At 56.1% G+C, this 24,039-nt stretch overlaps 7 protein-coding genes across 7 annotated transcripts; 5 read left to right on the forward strand and 2 right to left on the reverse strand.

The window, feature by feature from the left end:
- Positions 1-2,018: 2,018 nt before the first annotated feature.
- SPBR_03212 (uncharacterized protein) lies at positions 2,019-2,747 on the forward strand (the record flags this gene model as incomplete). Its single annotated transcript, XM_040761515.1, has 1 exon — positions 2,019-2,747. One exon carries the CDS (start codon positions 2,019-2,021, stop codon positions 2,745-2,747), a length of 729 nt encoding a protein of 242 aa, XP_040620440.1.
- Positions 2,748-3,314: 567 nt separating this feature from the next.
- Positions 3,315-4,334, reverse strand: SPBR_03035 (oxidoreductase, short-chain dehydrogenase/reductase family; the record flags this gene model as incomplete). The annotated part of the gene is made up of 1 exon (XM_040761338.1): positions 3,315-4,334. The coding sequence occupies one exon, from the start codon at positions 4,332-4,334 to the stop codon at positions 3,315-3,317; it is 1,020 nt and encodes a 339-aa protein (XP_040620441.1).
- Positions 4,335-5,711: 1,377 nt separating this feature from the next.
- Positions 5,712-7,919, forward strand: SPBR_02443 (catalase; the record flags this gene model as incomplete). Its single annotated transcript, XM_040760746.1, has 1 exon — positions 5,712-7,919. The coding sequence occupies one exon, from the start codon at positions 5,712-5,714 to the stop codon at positions 7,917-7,919; it is 2,208 nt and encodes a 735-aa protein (XP_040620442.1).
- Positions 7,920-8,533: 614 nt separating this feature from the next.
- On the forward strand, positions 8,534-9,418 carry SPBR_03124 (oxidoreductase, short chain dehydrogenase; the record flags this gene model as incomplete). The annotated part of the gene is made up of 1 exon (XM_040761427.1): positions 8,534-9,418. The coding sequence occupies one exon, from the start codon at positions 8,534-8,536 to the stop codon at positions 9,416-9,418; it is 885 nt and encodes a 294-aa protein (XP_040620443.1).
- Positions 9,419-10,357: 939 nt separating this feature from the next.
- SPBR_02573 (uncharacterized protein) lies at positions 10,358-12,221 on the forward strand (the record flags this gene model as incomplete). Its single annotated transcript, XM_040760876.1, has 3 exons — positions 10,358-11,113; positions 11,192-11,773; positions 11,907-12,221. 3 exons carry the CDS (start codon positions 10,358-10,360, stop codon positions 12,219-12,221), a joined length of 1,653 nt encoding a protein of 550 aa, XP_040620444.1.
- Positions 12,222-15,055: 2,834 nt separating this feature from the next.
- On the forward strand, positions 15,056-16,075 carry SPBR_03036 (uncharacterized protein; the record flags this gene model as incomplete). The annotated part of the gene is made up of 1 exon (XM_040761339.1): positions 15,056-16,075. One exon carries the CDS (start codon positions 15,056-15,058, stop codon positions 16,073-16,075), a length of 1,020 nt encoding a protein of 339 aa, XP_040620445.1.
- Positions 16,076-20,523: 4,448 nt separating this feature from the next.
- On the reverse strand, positions 20,524-23,754 carry SPBR_02259 (RNA interference and protein silencing protein (Qde2); the record flags this gene model as incomplete). The annotated part of the gene is made up of 1 exon (XM_040760562.1): positions 20,524-23,754. One exon carries the CDS (start codon positions 23,752-23,754, stop codon positions 20,524-20,526), a length of 3,231 nt encoding a protein of 1,076 aa, XP_040620446.1.
- Between the last annotated feature and the right edge of the window lie 285 nt (positions 23,755-24,039).

Genomic DNA, 24,039 nt, shown 5'->3' on the forward strand with positions numbered 1-24,039 from the left:
ATTCACACAATGGGCCTTTTAACCAACGCGCAGGCTTGGGATATAATATGCCTGAAAATGTACCAGCATCATTAAATAATGGCTGCCCTGCTAAGGTGTCACCCATTTACCTTGATGGTCCTCGTTAAGGGCACTACTCCAACTTTATTAACAACAGCTCTCATCACGGCTTTTGCCACCGAATTCGCGTGTTCATGGTCACCGAAGGAGTCGGTGTGCCTCCTTGGTGCTACTCCCCAAGTATAAATAGCCGCATTCCTTATAATACGACAAGCCTACCACGTACGAATATCAATACTCAGTGCAACCGACATGCACACGACAAGTACACAACAAGCCACAGCATACAGCTACGAAACAGTGAACCAGCATCCAACGCCAAAATGACCCACATCGAAAAGGCATCGTCCAACCCGGACCCGTCGCCGGCCATCCCACCCTGTCCCGGCCCACCGCCTGACGCGCCTCTGCCTCCGGTGCCACAGTAGAGTCACATCAGAAATAGGTGGCACGCGAGATTGGAAAAGCACGGGCGGCGAATGTTGAGACAAGAGATGCGTTGATTGTGCAAGTTCATTGTCGATGATTTTACCCAGATATTTCACAGATAGAATCGAAAGTATCAATATTGCGGCGGATATGTTACGTTGTACTTAACGTTCCACACCGGTCTTGCCAGTATATTTCGGGACTTGGACAGACCTCAGCCGAAGATAAAATAAGAAACAGCTCACTGAAGTAACTGTGTCATCATCGTAGAGTTTCAGCCTCGTCAACCAATATCACACTCGCTATTCAATACAAAAACAGGTCTCTAAGGTGCAGTACAACGGATATTCAAATTATTGAAGAAAAGTGGAAGTGATTCGCCGATTTTTGGTTCCTCGGCAGGTGATATAGTGCCAACGTACTGTTGCAACTGAATTCTCTGGCTTACGACCACAAGATATTTTCACAGTCAGTCTTCATAAAGGTGCGTAAGTATGTCTTATTCACTGACACCGCCCTTCGTCCTCTTCGTTCGATGCCTTGGTCACTGCCGTCGCTACCTGCGTGACAGCGTCGAGATCGTGACACGGATAAGCCGTTATCCACCTATGACTCCCTACTTCCCTCGCCTTTTCAAGGTCTACAAAAAAGTATAAATACCCACCCATGCCAACGACAAGTAGACGCCAGACCACCCTATCCATCAAACAATTCCCCTACCAACCCAAAGACTATCGTCACTCTCAAAAATCGACTGATATACGACACTTTGACGTTTAAACCCCGGCACAACAAACACACAATGGCTGGTGATAAGTCCGTCAAGAAGCCGCCCCCGCGGCCTCCGACTCCGCACCCGTCTTCTCAGTGATCCTAGGGGCGAGTGCCATAGATTCCTCATGGAAATAGCTTCCGGCAGCAGCGATCGATAATGCTAGCCACAATGCGATGGCTATATGTAGGGACCTTTTTGGTGCTGGACGGATCGTCCCGACGGTCAACAAGTAGCAATGTGTTTTCTTTTAGAGCGAATAAAACTTTACGTTGTCTTGACTTTCTGTGTAACGTGTGAATTTGCAAAGATTGACTTGGTGTCTTATTTATTTATGTTTTTATTTTGTTATAAAAAGGTCATACGTTCTAATGACCCCAATCCGGGTTTTGTGTCGTCATTGTACAGCGGACGCGCAGGTCATCAAATGTGGGGTGCGGAACACGCACAAAGGATACGGCGTATTACGTCGATGTCGATCTTTCGTCGCGCCTCCGCCTCCGCCTCACAGCTTCGCCTTGATGACAGGGTTTTGTCGGAGATGGAGTTTACGCGGACATGTACCGCCGACAAGCTTTTTTGTAGGTCGGTCAGCGGGTACCTTATCTTGGCACTATATAGAGTCCCCTGGAACTGTACGCCGTTTCTTTTCCATTTTCTTAGCCAACGTGCATCGTCTTTCATGAGTCGTCAACATTGCGCGCATTCATATTGCCATTTCCCGCGCCATCTACCACATCCGCCATATACCGCCCCCATGGCCGACATTGCTAAAAAGACCATCCCCGCGCCCGGCGCCCGTCCCGACGTCAAGGCCGATGCGCAGCGCATTTTCGACGTCTTACACGGCGGGGGCCTCGCGGTGATGCCGACGGAGGTCGGCTACGGACTCATTTCGGCGTCCAAGGAGGCCATTGAGCGGTCCTTTGCCGCCAAGAAGCGCGCGCCGAACCACACCCAGGGCATCCTGGGCACGATTGGCCTGCACCGCAAACTGCACGTCTTGCCCGACGAGACGCACGAGATGATCCGCGTCTTGCACCAGGACCTGGACCTGTCGTTTGGCGTCGTCGCGCCGTTCCGCAGAGACCACCCCGTGCTGTCCCATTTGTCAGAGGCCACGCTGGCCAACGTCACCAAGCCCGACGGCACGGTGGCCATGTATCTGGGTGGGAGTGCGCTGCTGCTGGAGCTGGGACGCATCAGCGACGCGGCCGGCGTACTCTTGCTGGGATCGAGCGCCAACATCACGGGCACGGGCCAAAAGTTCCGGCTCGAAGACATGGACCCGGAAATCCTGGAGGCAGCGGACATTGTCGTCGACTATGGCCTGCAGCGGTACCACGTGTACAAGGGCCGGGCCTCGTCTATAATTGACTTTGCCAACATGAAGACGGTGCGCGTTGGATCGTCGTACGAGCTGATACGAGAGCGAATGCACAAATTCTGGGGCATTGAGCTGTCGCCGGACCCAGATTACCCATAGGGGTGGGCGAGGGTTATAGGAGGATATTTTGTATATAGACGTTGAAAAGTAGAATTAGATTATAAGAGTGAAAACTTTGCTAATGAGACGTGAGTGAGAAGCCAACACGGACCCAACACGGACCAAAAAAATAATTATTATTATTATAATTATAATAACAAAAAAAAACCTCCACAATGCCAAAAATCAACGTACAGCAGCGGGTATTCGCTGGTCGTCACCGACCCAACTACTAATCCGCCGATTACAGGTTTGACTAGGGGAGAGCGGACGGGATCCCGTATTCTCCTGTATCTATGGCCGTACGTGGAAGATTGTGATCGATGTGTGCTTATAAGGTAAGAGTTAGTCCGACTGCCGTGAGAAATGGTACTTTGATGTAATAAAATATTAAATGTAGAATGCTTGAAGCGTCCGTTTAGTGTCTTTGCTATGTATTTGCTTTGATTTATTTCCAAGACATGTAACAAGTTGTGTCAATCATATTTTCCTTTTGTTTGTGATTTTCTTGCTTGTTGCTTTTTATTTTTTATTATTTTTTCAAAGAACGTCTACCAGCTACCAGGCTCACGAAATCGTCGCCATCCCTCCGTTTGGTTGTAGAATCTGTCCCGTCATGTAGCTGCTGTCCTGCGACGCCAGAAACACAAAGCTTGTCGCCACCTCCACCGGCTGGCCCCATCTCTTGAGGAGCGTACTGTCCGGAATGCTCTTCTGCGACTCCTTGCTGAGAGACGACACGATCAGCGGCGTCCAGATCGGGCCGGGCGCCACGTCGTTGACACGGATGCCGTTCTTGGCCTGCTGGTTGGCCAGCGTGCGCGTAAACGTCACCAGGCCGCCCTTGGACACCGCGTAGTCGAGGTGCGTCGGCGGGCCGACGTAGGCGTCCACCGACACCGTGTTGATGACAGTGCCGCCGTGGCCGCTGTTGCCCTTTTTGAGGTGCGGCAAGGCGTACTTGGTGACGAAGAAGGGTGCCGTCAGGTTGGTCGCCAGCGTGCGGTCATACTGCTCTTCCGAGACGTCGGCGATATCGCCCAGCTCCTGCTGGTACGCCGCGTTGTTCACCAGCACGTCCAGGCCCTGTCCTCCCATGGCGCTCACGGCCTGCTCCACCACCGCCTTGGGCGCGCCGGGGGTGCGCAAGTCGCGCGAAATCAAGTGTGCCGTCCCGCCGTTCTTTTCCACCTGCGCCTTGGTGTGCACTGCATCCTCGAGCTCGCTCGGCAGGTGCGCAATGGCCACGTGCGCACCCTCCATGGCAAACAGGATGGCCACTGCCCGGCCAATGCCCGAGTCGCCGCCCGTGATCAGGGCGCGTTTGCCCTGCAGCTTGCCGGCCGGGCGGTACAGCTGGTAGCCCTCGTCCTCCGAGGGCAGGTGCGTCTTGACCGGCTGCGGCTTGAGGTCGCGCTCCAGGCCCGGGGCCGGCTGCGTCTGCTGCTTGATCTTGTAGTCGGACGAGAACTTTGTGTTGTTGTCCGTGTCCGTGGTGGGGTTGGGGTTCGTGTTGGTGTTGTCATTGTTGTCCGGCACGGAAAACTTGTGTGCCACCTCTTTGGCTTTGTCAAGGGCGGAGGTCATGATGCCGATTGTGATATGGGTGATATGTTCTGCTTGATAGAAAGATGATACAGTTGAAATAGTGTGAAATACGACTGAATCAGTTGAATGAATTAAAAGTCGGAATAATGATCTCGAGGACAAGCGTAACTGAGAAGCAACGAGCAACGGCATCTTTTATAGACTCTGCAAAGCTACGGAAGGCTCAGTTCGGTGAAACGGTCTATGACGTGACGATCGACATACGTGCAACGGACCCAGACGGTCGACATCAAATCGTTTATTTCATTTATTTTGTGATTTGTACGTTTCTGGTCGCCGCTCTGCACGAAGAAATACTTCTAGAGTCGGTATGTGCGTGGAATGGAGACAGTCGCGACGCGGACCGATCACGACGCGCTCGTCAACCTGCTGTCTGCGCAAGTCCCGCAAGTGTCCTTGGCATATATGGTAGCGATGACGTGATGCCTAGTGAGGTGGTGGGATACTACAGATTTATATACCGAAAAGTTTGGGAAAATAGTAATATTAATAATAATAATAAAATCAATGAAATATATCTGGTGCAAGACAAACCTCCAACAGAAAACGGTTTGTGAGTGTTACTTTAATGGATCAGTTGACCACCCAATGAAACTATTTTGTGATTTAATTAGTGAAACGATCTGCTAATCTCAACAAATTCGTATTTCAATAAAGGTATGGTTTACGCGGTAGATGTGTGGTCGCGACGTCGTTGTTGAGGTCGCCCCACAGCATATGAAATATATTCGGAGTTTAGGATCCATGACGCCACTCGACGTAATGCAGCCATTCCAAAGCGGTGCCGTTCTCAGTAGCCAGTCCCGCTAGTTTCAACGTCAACTTACATCTCAACCACAAAAAGCCGTTGCCCGTTATACAACAAAGGCTAGAACCACCACTCGTCATCGACGTCTCGGCGCTGTAACCGTGCAACGGTCAAAAGGGCCCTAAATCGAGATGAGCAACACCAGCTGTAACACCTGTTGACGTTACTGTTGATCACTTTTGAAGCACTTTTGAAGCAAAAAGCACCAGTTCTCTCCCTAGTTTCCTTGCTATTCTTGTACCCCCCCTCTATCCCTTCGGGTCATGGATGCCAGAATGTTGCATCTGAATTTGTTCGACGTCATAGGCGGCCGGCCGACGATAGCCTGAGAACTACGATGGATTGTGACTGACGAGTAGAAATGGTATTGCATTGTGCACGTCTACTGTGGGAGGCGACAAATGCACGTATGCTGCTCGAGATATAAGACTTGAGGAGGGGTTGTCCTCCTACCCGTCAAACGTAGACGAAATCAATGAGCACCGCGCATCTTGTGTCCTGTCCATCGTATCCTGTCCAGAGCCAACACCCACAACCCACAACCCATTATGACGTCTGCCAACGCCAAGTTTGACGACCTGGCGAGAAACACGCATGAGATCAGCGAGTCGGCCACGCTGACCTCGGACTACGGCGTACACCAGGCCAACAACGATAGCTGGCTGCGCATTGTTGACAACGAGAACGGCCGCAGCGGGCCGAGCCTGCTCGAGGACCCGTTTGCGCGCGAGAAGATCCACCGCTTCGACCACGAGCGCATCCCCGAGCGCGTCGTGCATGCGCGCGGCACGGGCGCGTTTGGCACGTTCCGCGTGCTGGACAATGCCGGCATCAAGGACCTGACCACGGCGCCCGTGCTCACCGACACCACGCGCGAGACGCCGATTTTTGTGCGCTTCTCGACGGTGCTGGGCAGCCGCGGCAGCGCCGACACGGTGCGCGACGTGCGCGGCTTTGCCATCAAGTTCTACACGCCCGAGGGCATCTGGGACCTCGTGGGCAACAACATCCCCGTCTTCTTCATCCAGGACGCCATCAAGTTTCCGGACGTGATCCACGCCGGCAAGCCGGAGCCGCACAACGAGGTGCCGCAGGCCCAGACGGCGCACAACAACTTCTGGGACTTTATGTTTATGCACCCGGAGGCGACGCACATGTTCATGTGGGCCATGTCGGACCGGGCGATCCCGCGCTCCTATCGCATGATGCAAGGCTTCGGCGTCAACACGTTTACGCTGGTCAACGCCGCCGGCGAGCGCTGCTTTGTCAAGTTCCACTCGACGCCCGTGCTGGGCGTGCACTCGCTCGTGTGGGACGAGGCCCTCAAGCTGGCGGGCCAGGACCCGGACTTCCACCGCAAGGACCTCATGGAGGCCATTGCCAACGGCGTGTTCCCCAAGTGGCGGTTTGGCGTCCAGGTGGTCGCGGAGGCCGACGAGCACACATTTGACTTTGACATTCTGGACGCCACCAAGGTCTGGCCCGAGGACCGGGTGCCGGTGCGCTACTTTGCCGAGTTTGAGCTGAACCGCAACGTCGACGAGTTCTTCACGCAGACGGAGCAGGCGGCCTTTTGCACGAGCCACGTGGTGCCGGGCATCGGCTTCTCGGACGACCCGCTGCTGCAGGGCCGCAACTTCTCCTACTTTGACACCCAGATCAGCCGCCTCGGCATCAACTGGGAGGAGCTGCCCATCAACCGGCCCGTGTGCCCGGTCATGAACTTCAACCGCGACGGCGCGCTGCGCCACGCCATCACCCAGGGCAACGTCAACTACTGGCCCAACCGCTACCATGCGCACCCGCCGGCGTCCGTCGACGGCAAGGCCGCCGCCGCCAACGTCTACGCCGAGTACGCCGCCAAGGCCGCCGGCATCAAGGCGCGCACGCTGACGCCCAAGTTCCGCGAGCACGTGCGCCAGGCGCAGCTCTTCTACAACAGCCTCTCGCGCGTCGAGAAGAGCCACCTGACCAGCGCCTTGGCGTTTGAGCTGGACCACTGCGACGACCCCATCGTGTACACGCGCATCGTGCAGCGGCTCGCCCAGATCGACGCGCAGCTGGCCCAGGCCGTCGGCGACATGGTCGGCGGCGAGGCCAAGGAGGCGGCAGACGAGGAGGGGCGCGCCAGCACCAACGACGGCACGATCGCGCCGGGGCTCTCGCAGTTTGACTTTTTGCCGGAGCGGCCGACCGTGGCCGGCCGCCGCGTGGCGATTCTGGTCGGCGACGGCTTCGACGCGGCCGCCGTCGACCTCGTCAAAAAGGGCCTGGCCGCCGAGCAGGGCGTGCCGCTGCTCATTGGCACGAAGCGCAGCGTCATCACCGGGGCCGGCGCCGGCAGTTCCCTGCGCAGCAGCCCCTCCGTCACGCCCGACCACCACGTCGAGGGCTTCCGCTCGACCATGGTCGACGCCGTGTTCGTGCCCGGCGGCAAGGCCTCCATCGAGGCGCTGGTCCAGCCCAAGGTCAAGGGCCGCGTGCTGCACTGGCTGCGCGAGGCGTTTGGGCACCTCAAGACCGTTGGCGCCACGGGCGAGGGCATCGCCCTCTTGCAGGAGGCGCTGCACGGCGTGCCCAGCATCCAGTTTTCCACGGCGGATGCCGAGGCGGGCGGCCAGCTGGCCCAGAGCTACGGCGTCGTGACCGCGCCGGCGCCCTCCAAGGACTTTGCCAAGGCCTTTTTCGTGAGCATTGCCCAGCACAGAAGCTTTGACCGCGAGATGGATGGCCTCAGTACTTTGGTGGCCTATTAGGGGAGGGGGGAAGAAAGGGACAAAAGAGATAACTAATGCCGAGACGTTTTAATTTGCTGGCCAATTTGTCATTACGCCTTCGATTTTTTATTGGATCTGTATGTACTGAAAAGGGATGTTAAGCTGTCTTGAACGAATTCAGGAACTCGTCTTGTACTTTCATAATTCTTACAACCACTTTCTTGCCTTTCAGCCGCACGTCAGTGTCTCCCAAGTAAATGATAGCATCTGGGATTTACCGGACAACACGCTGACCCAACTTGCTCGTTGGCTCATCGGCCGTCGGTGTTAGTGATTTGGACCCACTTGGTGGTGCCATCGGCCGCTGGCGTTAACAGCCGTCGTCCTCGTTTCTGCTAGCGAAGTAAGTCGGCCATTGGACTTAAGGGCCGGTGGGTGTGTGTTCGCAGCCTGGTTTTACCTCGTGGGACATTCATCTTGGACATTGGCGACGGACAATGCGGACAACGAGAAATATAAAAAGGGCTGTTCGTCCTTGGGGAAGTTGTTGCTTTTTACTCTCCCACAGACACTCAACTTTCAATTCTCAATCCTCTTCAACGCAATCAAGTTAATATTCTCTCTTCTATCTTCGCTTGCAGCATTTTCCCACCATGTCCACCCCCGTCTTCTTCGTCACCGGCGCCAGCTCCGGCTTCGGCAAGGCCGTTGCACTCGACGCGCTTGGTCGTGGCTACCACGTGGTCGCCTCCGCCCGCGACGCCAGCAAGCTGTCTGAGCTAAAGGCCGCCGGAGCCGCAGTCGTCGACCTCGACGTGTCCGCCGGTGACGCTGTTGTGGCGGCCGCCCTCCAAACGGCCGTCGACCTCTACGGCGCTCTCACGCACGTGGTCAACGCCGCGGGCTACGTTCTCGAGGGCGCCGTCGAGGAGATCACGCAGGACGAGGTCGCCGCCATCTTCGCCACCAACGTCCTGGGCACGACGGCCACGGCGCGCGCGGCCGCCCCGCTGCTGCGGGCGTCCAGCCAGGCCGGCCGCCAGACGGCGCTCGCCAGCTTCGGGTCCCTCGCCTCGTACACGGCCGCGCCGTCGGGCGCGCACTACAGCGCCACAAAGGCCGCCGTGTCGCGGCTGATGGAGGCCATCGCGCAGGAGCTGGCGCCCTGGGACATTGACGTCACCACCATCGAGCCGGGCTACTTCCGCACCGAGCTCTTGAACACGGGCGCCGGCTCCGGCGTGTCGCGCCTGATCACGCCCAAGACGCGCCTGGCCGTCTACGACGGGACGCCGGCGGCGGCCGCCCGCCGCGACATGGCTGCGGTCAACAACAAGCAGATTGGCGACGTGGTCAAGGGGGCCCGCGTCATCGTCGACGTGCTGACGCGCACGGGCGTCGCCCACGGCCGCAAGGCGCCCGTCAACCTCGTGCTGGGGGCCGACTGCGTCGACCGGGCGCGCAAGACCTGGGCCGAGCGCGAGGCGTCGCTCAAGGAATGGGAGGACGTGTCGCGGTCGACGGACCACGCGGAATAGACGGAAGACGATGGTGGAAGCGTAAAGCAGCTACATTATGGGGTGAAGTTATGTAGGTAGTACGGAAAGAAAATAGAATGAGAAATGCATTCGTGTGATTGTACATGTTCTCATAAATGCTAAGGAGGTTCTAGCACGTTTGTGAGTCGAACAAAATGGCAATTTCCGATTTAGTTTTCCGTATCACTTACGTTTTCCTTGCGGTACATTTGAGGTAATTCTGCCTTCGTGACGCTGGATCGAGCAAGCCGGGCATTAAACGATATACTCCGTACTGGGACGAATTTGATGGTGAATTGGCTGGTGTACTTGTGCTGAAGGATTGTGTGGGGTTTGGAGCAACCTTCGTAATTACGGCATTTTGATGACAAATCGAGTACGCTATTCACATTCGACCTTCACGAACCAAACTTCTTCCAAACTGACAACGTCACGGGGCATACTCCAGAGACTCCTTCGAATACCACTACAGCAAAACTTATGGAGGGCATTGCTTCAGGACCACTACTCGCTGGCGGCAGAGGTGGTGTCGGCACTCTGGACACTGTTCAGACGCTCCATGCCTGCCCTCTCTGCAGCAAACAGTTTAGTCGCAGTACGATTTTCATTATTCGCTCTTCCGACCACTGTCGCTCATGTTGTTTCATTTTGCTCGTCGTTGCCACTAACCACTGATTCTATCCCGACGTATAGAAGACCTCAGAGACAGGCACAGGCGGCGGTGCCAAAAGTCCATTGGCAAAATCCGGCCGCCCAAGAAGAGAGCGTGCGCGAGATGTACGGCATCCAAGCTCAAATGCGACTATGAAAAGCCATCTTGTATGTTTGTTCCGCTCAGTCCACCCGTTTCATCAACTGACGCCTGCTCTCTTAGGCAGCCGGTGTCTTTCTCGGTCTGTCGCCTGCCAGTACAGAATTGGGCAGGGTTCTATGACGGCGATGACCGATGTTCCTGGAGAATACCTGCCCGAATATGAGCAATATGACGCTGCAGACGAAGTACCAGACTTTATACCCTCGCACCAATTAACTGATGCTGATACACTCCCGTCTGGAACTATCGCGGGCTTCGATATCAATCCAAATGGCGAATGGGACGAGCTGGACCTCTCTGGACTCGGTGGAGATCTTTTTCTGAAGGATGCGGATCTCTTCAACGGCCCGGGCGAGCCACAGGGCGTAGACTGTGCCGTTGACACAACTACCGCACTCCAGACTCCCACAGCCACCCCTGGAGGACAGACCGAACAGCAGAGGGAACACACCAGCAGTGAACAGAGCAACAGCTTGTCGGCGCCGTTCTCGCTACACTTTCAGCCCAAGTCGATCCTCCAGCCGGCCGACCACCTGGCCCATCTCATTGCCCGGTCGCTGGCCGCAACGGCCGCTGCTGAGCGCTCGCCGAGCGACCACGGGCGCCTGCGAAAACGGCCGCGGCTCTACCACGGCATGTTTAGCCTGGGCGAGCTGGCCCGGCTGGTGGGGGAATACCCGATGCGCATGCTGCAGCCGACGTTTTGCTCGCCGTTTATCCACCCGACGCTGTGCCGCCGCCGTGCCGACGGCAGAGGCCCGCCGACGCCGCTGGCCGTGGCGTTTGCGTGTGTCAGCATGAAGATGCACATGGAGAGCGAGGGCACGGAGTTTGTCTGCGAGATCATGTCCCACGAGCAGGACAAGCTGATAAAGCAGTTGGTGCGTCGTCTGGCGAAGTCGTTGTTTAGTTGTTTAGTTGTTTCCGTTGAGAATATGCTTGCTAACGCTGCCTCCCAGCCCAACATTCTGCACGACTACGAGCATACCTGCGTCGTCCTGCAAGCCCTCTGCATCTACGGCATCGAGGCCTTGATTGCAGCCAACCGCTTCCCGTCACGGCTCAACGCGGCCGTGCTGCACCACGAGTACCTGGTCCGGGCGACACGGCGTCTTTTGCAGCAGCTGGCCGGCGCCGCCCCGGACGGCCGTTTTGCGCACTCGTTTCTCGGCGCGCCCTCTGCTGTCGACTGGAAGACGTGGGTCGTGCAGGAGTCGCTCCGCCGCACGCTCTTTCTGGTCTACATTGTCCACGAGCTGCTCCACGGCGCCGAGACGCTCGACCATGCCTACTTTGAGCCGCTCTTCACCGAGGGCGGCGACGGCATGTACGAGCACATGGTGCTTCCGTCCAGCGATGCGCTCTGGCAGGCAGCAAGCGAGGAAGAATGGAGGCGGGCCGTGGACGCGGAGGCACTGCAGCCTCCGTCGGATCCGGGCCTCAAGCTGGGAGAGGCAGAGCGGCGCGTAGCCGACGGGGTGGAACCGTGGATCACCACCGAATTTCCACGGCTCCCCGAGCTCACACGACTCATTCTCTCCGTCAGCCCGCTCTACATTGCGTCACAGCGATGCACGTTCTCGCAGACACTGCTTAGCACACCGGCAGATGCTTCAACCTAAGCTCGCTACATACACGTCGTCGCAGTCTTGCTCACGCCTTGAACGAGCGCAGCCACTCCTCCATCTCGGCCGCACGCGCCGCACCACTCTCCAGGGTCGGCCACGCCGGGCTCTTGCGGATGTCGTCTTTCGTCAGGCCGCGCTTGGCGTCGGCATACGCGTACAGCAGCGTCTGCGTGGTGCGCGCCCGCGGATTCACCTGCAGCTGGAGGTCGCTGTAGCCCCACGGCACGTCCTCGACCTTGTTCGTGTCAAACGTCCAGAGCTGAATGGCGAGGCCGTTCGGGCCCGGATCCGTCTCAAAGGACGTCCCGGCCGCTTCCACAAGGCGGACCTTGCCCTCGGTGCCCGTCAGCGTCCATTCTAGTGACGGCTGGCCGGAGAACTGGTAGCCGCGCTCGTAGTGGAGGGTGAGCGTGGCCGGCTCGTTGTGGGTGCGGGCCGACTTGACGAAGCCTGTGTTGTGAGGGAGAGTGAGCAATGGCCGGCGATGATGAGTATGTCCTGGTTCCAGCGGAATGTGGCTTACCATGAAGAGAGAGGAGATCGGGAACGTCGGAGCGAACGGTCTCAATAATCTCCTTGGTGGCTGGATCCATGATTTTCATGTCTGGCTTCTGCAGCTGCGTGTGCGAGTGCAAAGTCCCCGGGATAAAGTTGCCGACAGTTGTTTCAACGGCATCCAGCACTGCGAAGGGTTAGCCACGTTCGATAATACAGGTCCAAGTCCATTCCATGTTGTGCTCACAATGTCCAATGACAATCGTAATGGGATTGCCGCCCACGGCGCGCTCGGCAAAGTACTTGAGCCCGGCCGGTTTCACGTCCGAGCTCACAAAGCCGTTGTGCACGTTGACCTGCACGTTCAGCAGCTTGCCAATCGCCCCGGCGTCCAGCAGCTCCTGCACCTTGAGGACCACCGGCGCATACCGCCGCTGCACGCCCACAACCGTGCCGGCGCCGCTCGCCCGGGCCGCCGCCACGAGCGCCTGCGTGTCCGCCAGGTTCGACGCAATGGGCCACTCCACATACACGTCCTTGCCGCTCTGGAGGCTGGGCAAGATGGCAGCGTAGTGCGTGTCCACGCGCGTCGAGCACAGCACAAAGTCGACGTCGGGGTCGGCCGCCAGGTCGTCGGGGTGGCCGTACGCCTTGGTCGTCTTCGGGTCGAGTCCGTAGGCTTGGATGGCCGCCTCGGCCTTGGCGACACTCGTGTTCAACAGCGCCACAATTTCAAACCGCTCACGCCCGGCGTCGGTCAAGAGATTGGGGAGGTGCGCAGCGGATGCCCATGACGTGGTGGCTGATTGGGAGAGGCCGATGATGGCGACGCGGACAGGCGGTGGGGACATTTTGAGACGCGGCGAGCAAAGTTGCTTTTTACTTAGATGGCAGGAATGAACAGTAAATGACTTTGTACGATTTAAATCCAGGAAAAAAGAAAGACGAAGAAAGATGTGCCTGAGCACTGTATTTATGCATGGAGTCTTCGGCATCGGGGGACGTTGGTCCAAGTGCCATTTTCGGACTTCGGGGGACGTGGACGCCAAGCATAGGGCGAACAGCACCTGAGTGTACAACGACGGAAAATCTGCGACTCTACAGACATGTCCATTGCATTTTAAATGTTATAAATTTTCATTTTCAATCAAGCAGCCGAATGGATTATCTCGCCTCGGCGACGTCAACTAATACGGTAACGTAAACTTCAAAACTAAACTGATGCGCCCTTGCCTCGTTCCCCCCCGACCCCAAAAGTCTTAAATGAAACTCACCACACTGTACTTCTCCCTCGCTTTCGATACTTCGATAACAAATCATACTTGCCCCTTGCTTTAGAACCATAGCACCCTACTTTGAGGTAACGCCATCTAATATTTTTCTCATTAATTGCATGCTTTTCGTCTCGTCGCATTTCCTTGTGCTCCTCAATCTTACAACCCTCAGCCACAATCGCATACACAAATACCGGCATGCTTTGGCCAGGTCGGTACACCCTGCCAATAACCTGGTCCTCCCACGTTTGCTTCCAGAATGGGCAGCATTGAATGACCACATTTGCACATTGGATGTTGAGTCCCACCCCCCCGGCACCGCGGCTTAGAAGCATCACTTTGGGCCCGGTCGTCTCCCGGAACGCCTGGAGGACGCAGCTACGCACGTCGGCAGGGATGCTTCCATCGTAGCTAAAGACCTTTGTTTCTGGATGCAACCTTCGAAATGCGACTTTCAGGATCGAAAGGAACAGAACGTACTCATCTACGGCGAGAATGGCGTCTCTGGGGCGGGCTTGTCTATGTTGCATAACCGTGCGCAAAACGGCTTCCACGCGACCTGACCGCCAGCCCTCGCCCTCTTCCAGCTGTGACAACAACTCTGTTTTGGTACTGGCGCCCCTGTCGCAGCACAGGTTGTCAGGGTCAGGGTCATCGGGGTCATCAGGGTCGAGAAGCCCATCCTCGAGCCACTGGACGCTCGACAACGCGGGGTGATACGCTATCTGCTGGCATTGAAACAATAAGGAAAGTGCGGCAGTTGCGTCTTCCCATGTTTGTTTGTTCTTTGATCCCTTCCGTCCTTTTCGCTCTTTACCAGCTGCGGGGCGGCATCCATGAAGTCTTCGAAGAGTTTGTTTAATAAATCCAGATCCGTTTCTGGCAGGGCAAATGTTATCCCGTGCCGTGTCAAGGGAGGGAGGAGGTCGTCGATGGTCGACTGCGGGCGGCGCAGTAAAACCACCTTGAAGAACTGAATCGACCTATCGAGGAAATCACCCTCTGGGACTCTCACATGCCGTGTATTTTTGGGTTTTTCTGAGAATGTGTTGACGAACAAGGGGAGCGTTGAAAATGGGTAACCACGAAGCAGCGACACCAAGCCAAAACCATCCTGCCAAGTGTTGTCAAATGGTGTCCCTGACGCAGGTATCGAAATTGTCGCGAAACTGAGACACGGCCAAGTAGGACAGTTGTGTTCGTTTTCTTGATTGTATGGGCCTCGTCCAATATGAGAAACTCACCCCACGGAGTAATTACACTTTTAGCCCCTGAATTTGTGTCACGTGTGTTAGTCACATGCTATGTCCCGTGACTCCACTCCATACCCACGTAAACACTACCCACGCCCACGCCCATACCCTTCGCGATTCGCACGTCTGACACCACCAACCCGCCCATCCTACCAGCTTACTGCGCCGCGACAATGGAGAAGGACAAGGGACCTTCGACGCCTTCTCCTCCCGAAGACATACTCGTTGTGGATGAGGGAGAGTCGGCAACCTCAAAAGACGAGATCATCGCGAGACTCAAGAAAATAATCGCTGAGCAAGGCAACACCATCGCTGACCAGGTCAACACCATCGCTGACCAGGTCAACACCATCGCTGAGAATGATAAAACCATCGCCGAGCAAAAGAAGAACGTTGCTCAGACTAAATTTCTCGAATTTCTTCATCTCGTCAACGAGCGCGTCTACGACAAGTTTACGATTGAGACGGACCGGTCACAGCTCGCACTGGGAACTACATCGGTGGCCGGCAAGTTTTGTCCCCGGCATCTTCGTCGTTGGGCCAGCTTTGGAGCACTGCATGACCAGAAATTCCAGGAGCTGGAAGATCGCCTCAATCCCGTGGATGCGTGCTTTTCGTCGCCCCACGATGTTTCTGGCTTTTTGTCTGCCTTCAGCCCAAAGGCCAAGAACGAGGCAACGCTGCGCCCCTTTTTACGCATTGCTCTCGAGAAGCCGGCCGCTACGGTTGTGAATGAATACCTTCACGCTGCGTCCGAAAGCCCTGACACTAAGTCCCGCGATTATGTCCATTTCACAGACCAAGACAAGACAACGCAGACATCGAGATCCTCCAAGAACATACTCGCATCGAGCACGGGCGGTGCCAGCAACCCCGACCGCATCTGCGTGTACGACCACAACAAGGAAACCAAGGTCAAAGTACCTTTCATCGTCGGCGAGTACAAGGCTGCGCACAGGCTGACGGGCCCCAAGCTAGAGCATATGCTAGACAGCCCGCCGGAAGACTACCTGACCAAAGCGACACGCATCGACGTAGCTGTTTCTCCGAACGATGCGCCCAATGACGCCGTTTTTAGCAACAAGTACCCCTCGGTGTACACATTCATCTCCTCGTTTCACCGAGCTACCATCCACAATCAGTCCAACATCCAACCTCACCCAGTCGCAGCTCTTGCATGTGATCATGGCTGACGAAACCGCTAATTGGGAAATATCGAGTTCCAGAACCTCTACCACGCAATTGACAACCTGTTGGACGCCATCAGAAATTCGAATAGCAAGAAGAGAAAGAGAGAAAGAGAAAAGGCGAATGTCTGGTAATAACAATCGGCAGAGAGGAGGCTGAAGCTAACGTCATTGACAATCTGAACGAACTGGTCAATCATCCATTTGCGAACAAGCCTATGTTGCCCTCTCTCAGTAAAGCAAAGCGCCTTGCGATCCACCGTCTGGAAGACACCATTGACCTGCACTTGGAACATATGGCGACCAAGGAACAATACAGACAGATTTTTGAATCGACCATTGTTGCCTCGACTAGAAAGACTGTCGAACAGCGTATGTTTGGAATTGACAGTGTCCTTAAAAGGCATTACCATATGAAATCTGACTCGAGAAAATCTGACAAAATTGAAAAAAATACAGTGACTGAAGACCACCAAGCTGAAGATGCGATGATCAAGGACAAGGAAACGATTTCTTCGCATCGGCATGTACAGTCCACGAAAAACGAGTTCACGAGCAAAAATGCGATAGCGCTGAAGATGTTTGAGGAAATCGGGATGGGCGACTTGTTCAAGCAAACACGCTCTTGAGCGGCAGAGAGCCACCGTGAAGTAACAGGCTCTTGGCTCGCTCAGCTCTTGCATGCCATGGAAGTTGTTGGATTACGATACACGTTATAATACGGGTGAGAGAGTGGTACTTGGACTGGTGCAAGCTTTGATTGAATGTCACGTATTGACCATTGGTCCGCCATGCACAGTTTTATGTGCACGGATCACCTCAACCTGCGGATGTTGGTGGGTATTGAGGGAGATCGTAGTGGCCGAGTGGTTAAATGGTGGAACGCCGCGGGATATTCGGCCTGGAGATTGTGTATCCTCAAGGACAGAAACGGTGATGCATGTTTCCGACGGTCATTTGAGGACCAGAGGTGTTGGAAGAAGTGCAATGAAGGGAGATGGAGAAGCCGTCTCTAATTATAACCACGACTAAGGTGACCAAGAGAACGAGAAATCGTAAACGGAAGTGAATAATATGTAGGAGACTGCCGCATCCGGGGCCGTCATTCTGGTCGACGGTATACTTTTAAACTAGTAACCATTTTACAAGTCGGGATCCACAAGGCGCATATCCCGAGCCTAAATTTATATTAACAAGGTGGATCTATAACCATAAACGAATTTATTAAGACTTATAACCGTACTGTAAATAGACGACAGACTAAATAATACGCCTGGGAGGGAGACGACAATAAGTGACATACTGGGAGGATGTCGATAATGACTAACTTTTCCATCTTAACAAGGATTATGAGTGGTAGCAGGTGTTATTCTTACACGGATTATCTGTTTAGGAGCCAAGTCAATGATCAGTAGTTGCGGGAGAGAGAGAGCATTTAACGACGCGGTTGTAGATGTTTACTACCCCGTAAGGGGCCGTGATGTATGAAGACAGGGTGTGATCCCACTACCCAAACCTATCCCGATCTTACCAGTAGCAAAACGGGTAGAAAAATTGGCCCAGTTTTGCTACCGGTTTCGCTAACGACTTTCGTTATGTTCACCGTTTTCTTTATTCTATTTCAAGAAAAGTTGATTTACGTCGTATTTCCGCGTTTAGTGGTCGCCACTCAATGCATGCTGGCTAAAATCTACTGCAGACGTTGCTAATAAAATGTACAAGAGAGAATGGGGTATGGGGTGAGGGATTGAGGGACATAAGTTGAAAGAACCAAAAATCAAGAACAAATTACAAATAAAAACAAAAAGAAATAAAGGAAAAAAAAGGCGAACTGTACCAACTCTCACCCTCCTCAGCTCTCTCCGACGCCCCTCATCTTACACCGCAGCAACTACATGTTGTGAACCAGACGATATAGACGTCTTCTGCTTCTAGTGTTCCTTAGGAGCCGCTTTCCTGCTGCTCCCAGTACGTTTGAAGGTGGTCGCGGATTTCGTAGGCTCGTTCGCAGGCATAATCTTGCTGATTGCGCAACTGTCGTAGGCCCGCTTTGAAACCGTCGTACGTATCCACCATGCTCTCCGTGGTCTTTACCCGGCATTGATGGTACTTGCGGACAACCTGGGCCTGCTCGCCGCCGTCTTCGTGTGATGGCTGCACTGCCTGTTTTGTTTCCTCCGTCATAAAATGTACGTGCGAGGTAAGAGTATCGCCATTTGTGATAAATGTAGTCACAACTGCGTGGCATAGCAGGCCTGCACCAACATCGAAGCAAGCGCCTGTTGACGACGATAGACAAGTAAATGCACCATCGTACGCGCTCTGCACGCGTGCCTTCTCCAACAGAGCGTACGCTAATTGCATGTGCAAATACATAGGTATTGGGTTGAGATGGGTTGAGATGGGTTGAGATGGGTTGAGATGGGTTGAGATGTGTTGAGATGTGTTGATGCTTTGAGGTGTGTTGCGTTGTTGTGTTTTGGGGAGTGGTCATTCGCGCCTGCTGAGTCACCTACAGCGAAACCCCTGCCCCACGTACAAACACAAGTAGTAACCAACTTGGTGCGGTGGCCATAGTCTACGGACAACGTCATAGTCTCAAATTGATTTGTGGGTCGCACCTTCCCAACACAGCCTTGTGCTCGGGTGCGTCGCACCTTCCTCGAGATTATCGCTGCTGGCGTCTCCTGGCGGCGGCCTTTAACATTCGACTTTCTGATTTTTTTTTACATCCTCCTAGGCATATTTTAGCAATGGAATATTTGACATATCACACTACGACACTTGTCTGACCGGCAACAACCACCTCCAGCATCATCGCCCGCTGTTCGCCCTTGCTCCAGCTATACTCACATCCAGGCCGCGAGGCAGCCGTTCACTATTTCTCGGCTTATGCCATGTCCTGGAATCCTCTACGACAATTACCGCCGCTGTCCGAGCATCCATCCGCGTTGCCATCCCTCCAGTCAACACTGTCAGACCCCAGCGTGCTTCTTTTGGATGCGTCTGTGCAACTGGATCACGCGAAAGAGAACTATTACCGGACATGGAAGCTCCTCTCTTGTTTTCTCGAAGATCTATCTGGTGATGGAAAGCTAAATTTGGCCGTCGACATCCTTGCTGCCGAAGGCAACGGCCAACTCGCCCAGCTGGCGAATCACATTTTGGACGCCGTCTTGAAGCCGTGTATGTTCGCTGTCGTGTTGTTGCCATTGGCTTAATTGCACCTTCCCGGGATCCAAAACTCTCACATCCATACTGACAAGGACTCCCCTCAAGTTGTACTGGCGGGCGGGCAAGCCCCAGTGCCACTGGCAACACCGTCGAGCGATGGCACATCCTATGCCATCGACATGGTCAAGCCTTCCATTGAATGCAAATGGTCGACACGAGCTGACCAAACGAGACTTCGAAACGACTGTCTGAGTCGGGACGGATACCGGTGCGTCTACACAGGCATCTGGGACTTTAACAAGGCCGCTGATGGAGTCGTCCAGCCACCCCCTGGTGAAGTTTGGGCGGACACAGACTGTGCACACATTATCCCATTCGCATTTGGGTCGTTCGACGACACCGATGCGGTGCAGATACGGAACAGGGCCGTGATCTGGTTTGCAATCCACCGCTACTTCTCGGACACCCAGGCCCTGATTGATGCTAGAAGCGTCAACCAACGGGGTAACGCAATAACCTTGAGCCTTGACGTGCACGACCATTTCGGTAACTATCGGCTTGGGTTCTCGCCTCGACCAAAAGCGACGGTATGTGGGACAAGATGAAATGTTAACTCCTCCCCCAACACGCACACGACCGACAAAAAAGTAAACGTCAAGATCCGTGTGCTCTGTACGCGCCGGTCATTACATCGTCTAAAGCTAATCGTTGGTAGAACCGGTACGAGGTTGTCAACTTCACCGGCCAGAACCTGGGTGTTTCCTCAAAAAGTGGCATGGCAGTCGTCGAGTTTACTTGCTCCGACACAGCTGTGGAGATGCCTAATCCGGTGTTTCTTCAAGTCCACCTCACCATCTGCCATATTCTCCAAGCGAGTGGATTTGGTGCGGAGATTCGGAGGGCTCTAGACGAAACAAGTTTTCTCGACTGTCGTGGGCTGCATCCAAGTGGGGATACGGACGTTGGTAGTTTGGTATCGAAAATTATGCTAATAAATATAAATGCAGAGCACGACGGACGCGCACATGACATGGATCAGAACGGTTGACCGTCTAGCAGAGAAGGCACAAAGTGGAACGTGAGAGGAACTGGTTAAGCCCGTTTTCAATTTTTTCGGTCTGGAGATTAATTTGCCTCGTCATATTTTGATACCCTACCATACATTCGGTCACTGTTTCGCGTATTTTCGTTTTAAATAATTCGAATTTATAAACATAATTTTCTTCCATTTCCACGTTATCATTTTACCATCATATTTCAGTATTTTAGCCACTCCTCCCCTAAATGTAAAACATACTGTCCCGCAGTCTCGGGTGGATCAGAACGTCCTGGTCCAATGGTAGTCCTCCTCCTCCTCCTCCTCCAGCCTGAGACGCCACAGTCGATGCCTCCGTCGACTCGTCAAAGACGCTCGACAAGTAGCAGCGGGCACGTTCGCACAGAATGTCGGCGTAGTAGGCGGGCGTGCAGAGGCTGACGGATTTGGTGGCGCGGCCAAAGACGTAGCACATGCTCTGGGTGATGTCCTCGAGGCGGTCGGCGACGCCCACGGCACCGGGTGCGGGCGCAGGTGCGGATTTGCCGGTGGGCTCGTACCTGGGGCGGAAGATCTCGTCGAGCAAGACAACGTAGTGGCCCGGCCGCACCGTGCCTTGGAGCGCGGCATGGGCCTGCAGGAAGAAGTCCCACGACCGCGCCTCGGTGACGCCGCGGTCAACGATAGTGCCGGGCTTGGTGTTGCCGGTGCGGTCGTCGGCGTCGGCGGCCGTGGTGGGATAGAAGCGCGTGTGGTGGCGCTTGCCGACGACCACCAGCGTCATCTTGGGCAGACCCTTGGCCTGGTCGGCGGCGGGGTAGACGTCGCGACACGCAGCACGCAGGCGCGGCAGCTCCTCGGCGACGACGAGCGGATACTGCCCCTCGGAGACGCCGTCGCGGTAGATCAGGATGTTCTGGGGCAGCGCCCTCTGCCTTGTCTGCCACAGCCGCAGCCGCGACACGAGCATCTCGTGCAGGTGGGCGACCATCTCCTGCCGCGCCTCGGTCTGCACACGCAGCACGCCGGGCCACTGCCCCAGCGCGCCGCCATCGGCATTGGCGACCATGCCGGCGACGCTGGGCGCGCGCGACGAGGAGCCCGGCGACGGGTGCGTGACGTCGATGCCGACGACCATGGTCTTGCCTTCTGCGAGCAGCCCGAGGCGGGTGGGCTCGACCACCTGGTTGCGCCCGCCGGCCTTGAGGTTGCACTTGAGCGCGACGTTGCGCATGTACTGGTCTTGGCCCTGGGTCTTGGCCAGCTTGCTGCCGACGACGCAGACGGTGTGGATGCCGTAGCGGACGTCGCCGAGCTGCTTGATGCGGTTGTACAGCGGGATGGGCGAGGCGGGCAGCACGACCAGCAGCAACTGGAGTTTCTCGCTGGCACGGGACAGCATCTCGGGCAACTGGGGGTCGTCGAGGCCGTCGCCACGCAACCTCAACATTTTGGCCTCCAGCGGTGGGGCGGCTGTGACGCCCGAATCCAGTATGACCTTGTGGAACTGGGCAAGCGTGCGCGCCAATTCGGGCGGTGCAAACGTCTGGGCACGCGAGTGGGCGTCGGGCAGCTCGATGTAGAGGCACGACCAATTTCGGAGGGAGCCAGCTGCCGAGAACTTGAGCGGCTGGGCGTCGCGGGGCACCATGTTCCAGCTGCCGTTGAAGACGCTGGCAAACTTGTTCTGGCCATAGCCGACGCGCGGGCTGGCCAGAACGCGGCCGGGGACCGTGATGAGGCGTGCGGCCGCGTCGAGACCAAACGGCCCGAGGCGCGCGTTGGTCGACGACGAGAGGCCGGCCATCACCAGCCCTTCGCCCGCAACAAAGGCTTGGTTCTCCTGCGGCCGACGGACGGCAAAGCGGATCAGCTGCTGGGTCTGGCTGGGGTCGAGCTTGGCATGCGCCGGCTGGCCAGCCAGTACGACACAGACTTCGGCCGGCAGGTAGGTGGGATGCTCGCGGGTGCCGGCGTTGACCACGGGCAGGCTAGGGCTGGCGAGGTGGCGGTTGTATGTTTGCACGAAAAAGTCATACACGGAAATGTAGCGCCCTCCGGTGGCAGGGGGGGCGGGCTGAGGCGCACCCAACGCCTTGCCCTTGTCCTTGGCCTTGCCCATGCCTTTTCCCTTCTGTGGCGGTGCCTGTGCCTTGGGTTCGCTTCCACTTCCACTTCCACCCACCGGTCCGTCCAGCCAGAACTGCACGTCCCTGGGCCCAGCACCAAATCGAGCCACTCTGGGCGGGTGCTCTTGGCCATGGCCGTCGTTGGTCGTCGCCAGGCCAAAGACGGTCTTGATCCGCGGAATGACCTCGCCCTTGCGGTTCGTCTTGTCCCTGAGATGCGTCGTGCGCACGCGCAGTCGCTTGAGGAAGGTCTCGAGGCGGCGCACCGTGCCCATAGTCACGCCCGCACCGCCCGTCCGCGCCAGGATCAGCTGGTCGAGTGGGCCGGCCTGGTAGAATGCGCCGTTGGTGACGTTGACATTGACCAGCAGCCGGGCCGTGGCCATGCGCACGCTGGCAAAGACGCCGCGCAGTGCCGTCAGCCCGCTGCCGAGATCCCATGCGTTGCTGTCCGACTGCACGGAAAACGTCTTGGCAGCGCCGACCGCCACCAGATCGCGCGACGTCTTGGCATGGTGGTGGAAGAAGATGTTGAGCGCCTGCAGCGTGGGCAGCGCATCTGTGTAGGCCGTCGTGGCGTCGGTGGCCGCGGCAGTCGAGGACGACGTGGACGACAGGTGGGCCAGCAAGTCGGCCACGGGCAGGGCATTTGTGTACCGGAGCTGCACGACAAACTCCCTGCGCGTCGCCGGCAGCCCAGACCCGCCGTCGTCTTCGATGGCGTCCTCGCCCTCGAGACGGTAGGCGATGGTGCTTGTGAGCGAATCGGTCTCGTCCATCGGAAGACGCACGCGCGAGACGAGTGTCGACTTGAAATCCATTACCACGTCACCCCTGTGGCCGGCCAGTTCCGGCGTGTCCTCCAGGAAGATGCGCAGCACCTGGGCCCGCTTCTTACCCGTCACAGCCGGCGTCACCGACACGTCGTAGCGGTACAGCACAAGCTCGGGCTTGGCCGCTGCCGTCAACACGACGTAGTTGGCCCACAGTGTCACGGGGTGACCCTTGGTGCCGTAGCCAGGCCGCATCGGAAAGGGGCGGGACGCATCGAGTTTGCCGCCGCTCGCCGGCTTGGCCTTGACAATGGCGTTCTCCAAATTGGTGACGGCAGCATCAGGCGCCGGGGCGCCTGTCACGACACTGACAGGGCCACCGCCTCTGCTGCCTCCTCCGCCGCCTCCGCCACGGCCGCCTCGAAAGTCGCCCCTACCACCGCGTCCTCCACCTCCACCCCGGCCGTCCCCATATCCACCATGCCCACCGCGCGGTCGGTATGCAAGGCTCTCGCCACCGCCGCGGCCGCCTCCTCCACGGCTGCCTCGATATCCTTGTCCACGGCCCGACATAAGGTGTTCTTCGGTAGGTGTTCTGTCGAGTGTTTTCGTCCGAGTTTGAATTGGTTTGTTCTTTTGGATTGTGTTGGTATTTTGCTTGCTTTATCGACGATGCAATCGATGATCATCGATACGAAATGAAAGGAGTAAAAGACAGACGATGAAAGGCGAAAGACAAAAGACAACAGGCAAAGCCGGATGGGCGGGGGTGGCTGCCGTTCGTCTTTTATCTCTACAACGGACCAGTGAGCAAAGGAGACAATGGAAGTGAACGAATGAGACAATAGGCAGAGCCAG

This window comes from Sporothrix brasiliensis, assembly GCF_000820605.1.
Source record: "Sporothrix brasiliensis 5110 chromosome Unknown Cont17, whole genome shotgun sequence".
In the NCBI taxonomy this organism is placed as follows: domain Eukaryota; kingdom Fungi; phylum Ascomycota; class Sordariomycetes; order Ophiostomatales; family Ophiostomataceae; genus Sporothrix; species Sporothrix brasiliensis.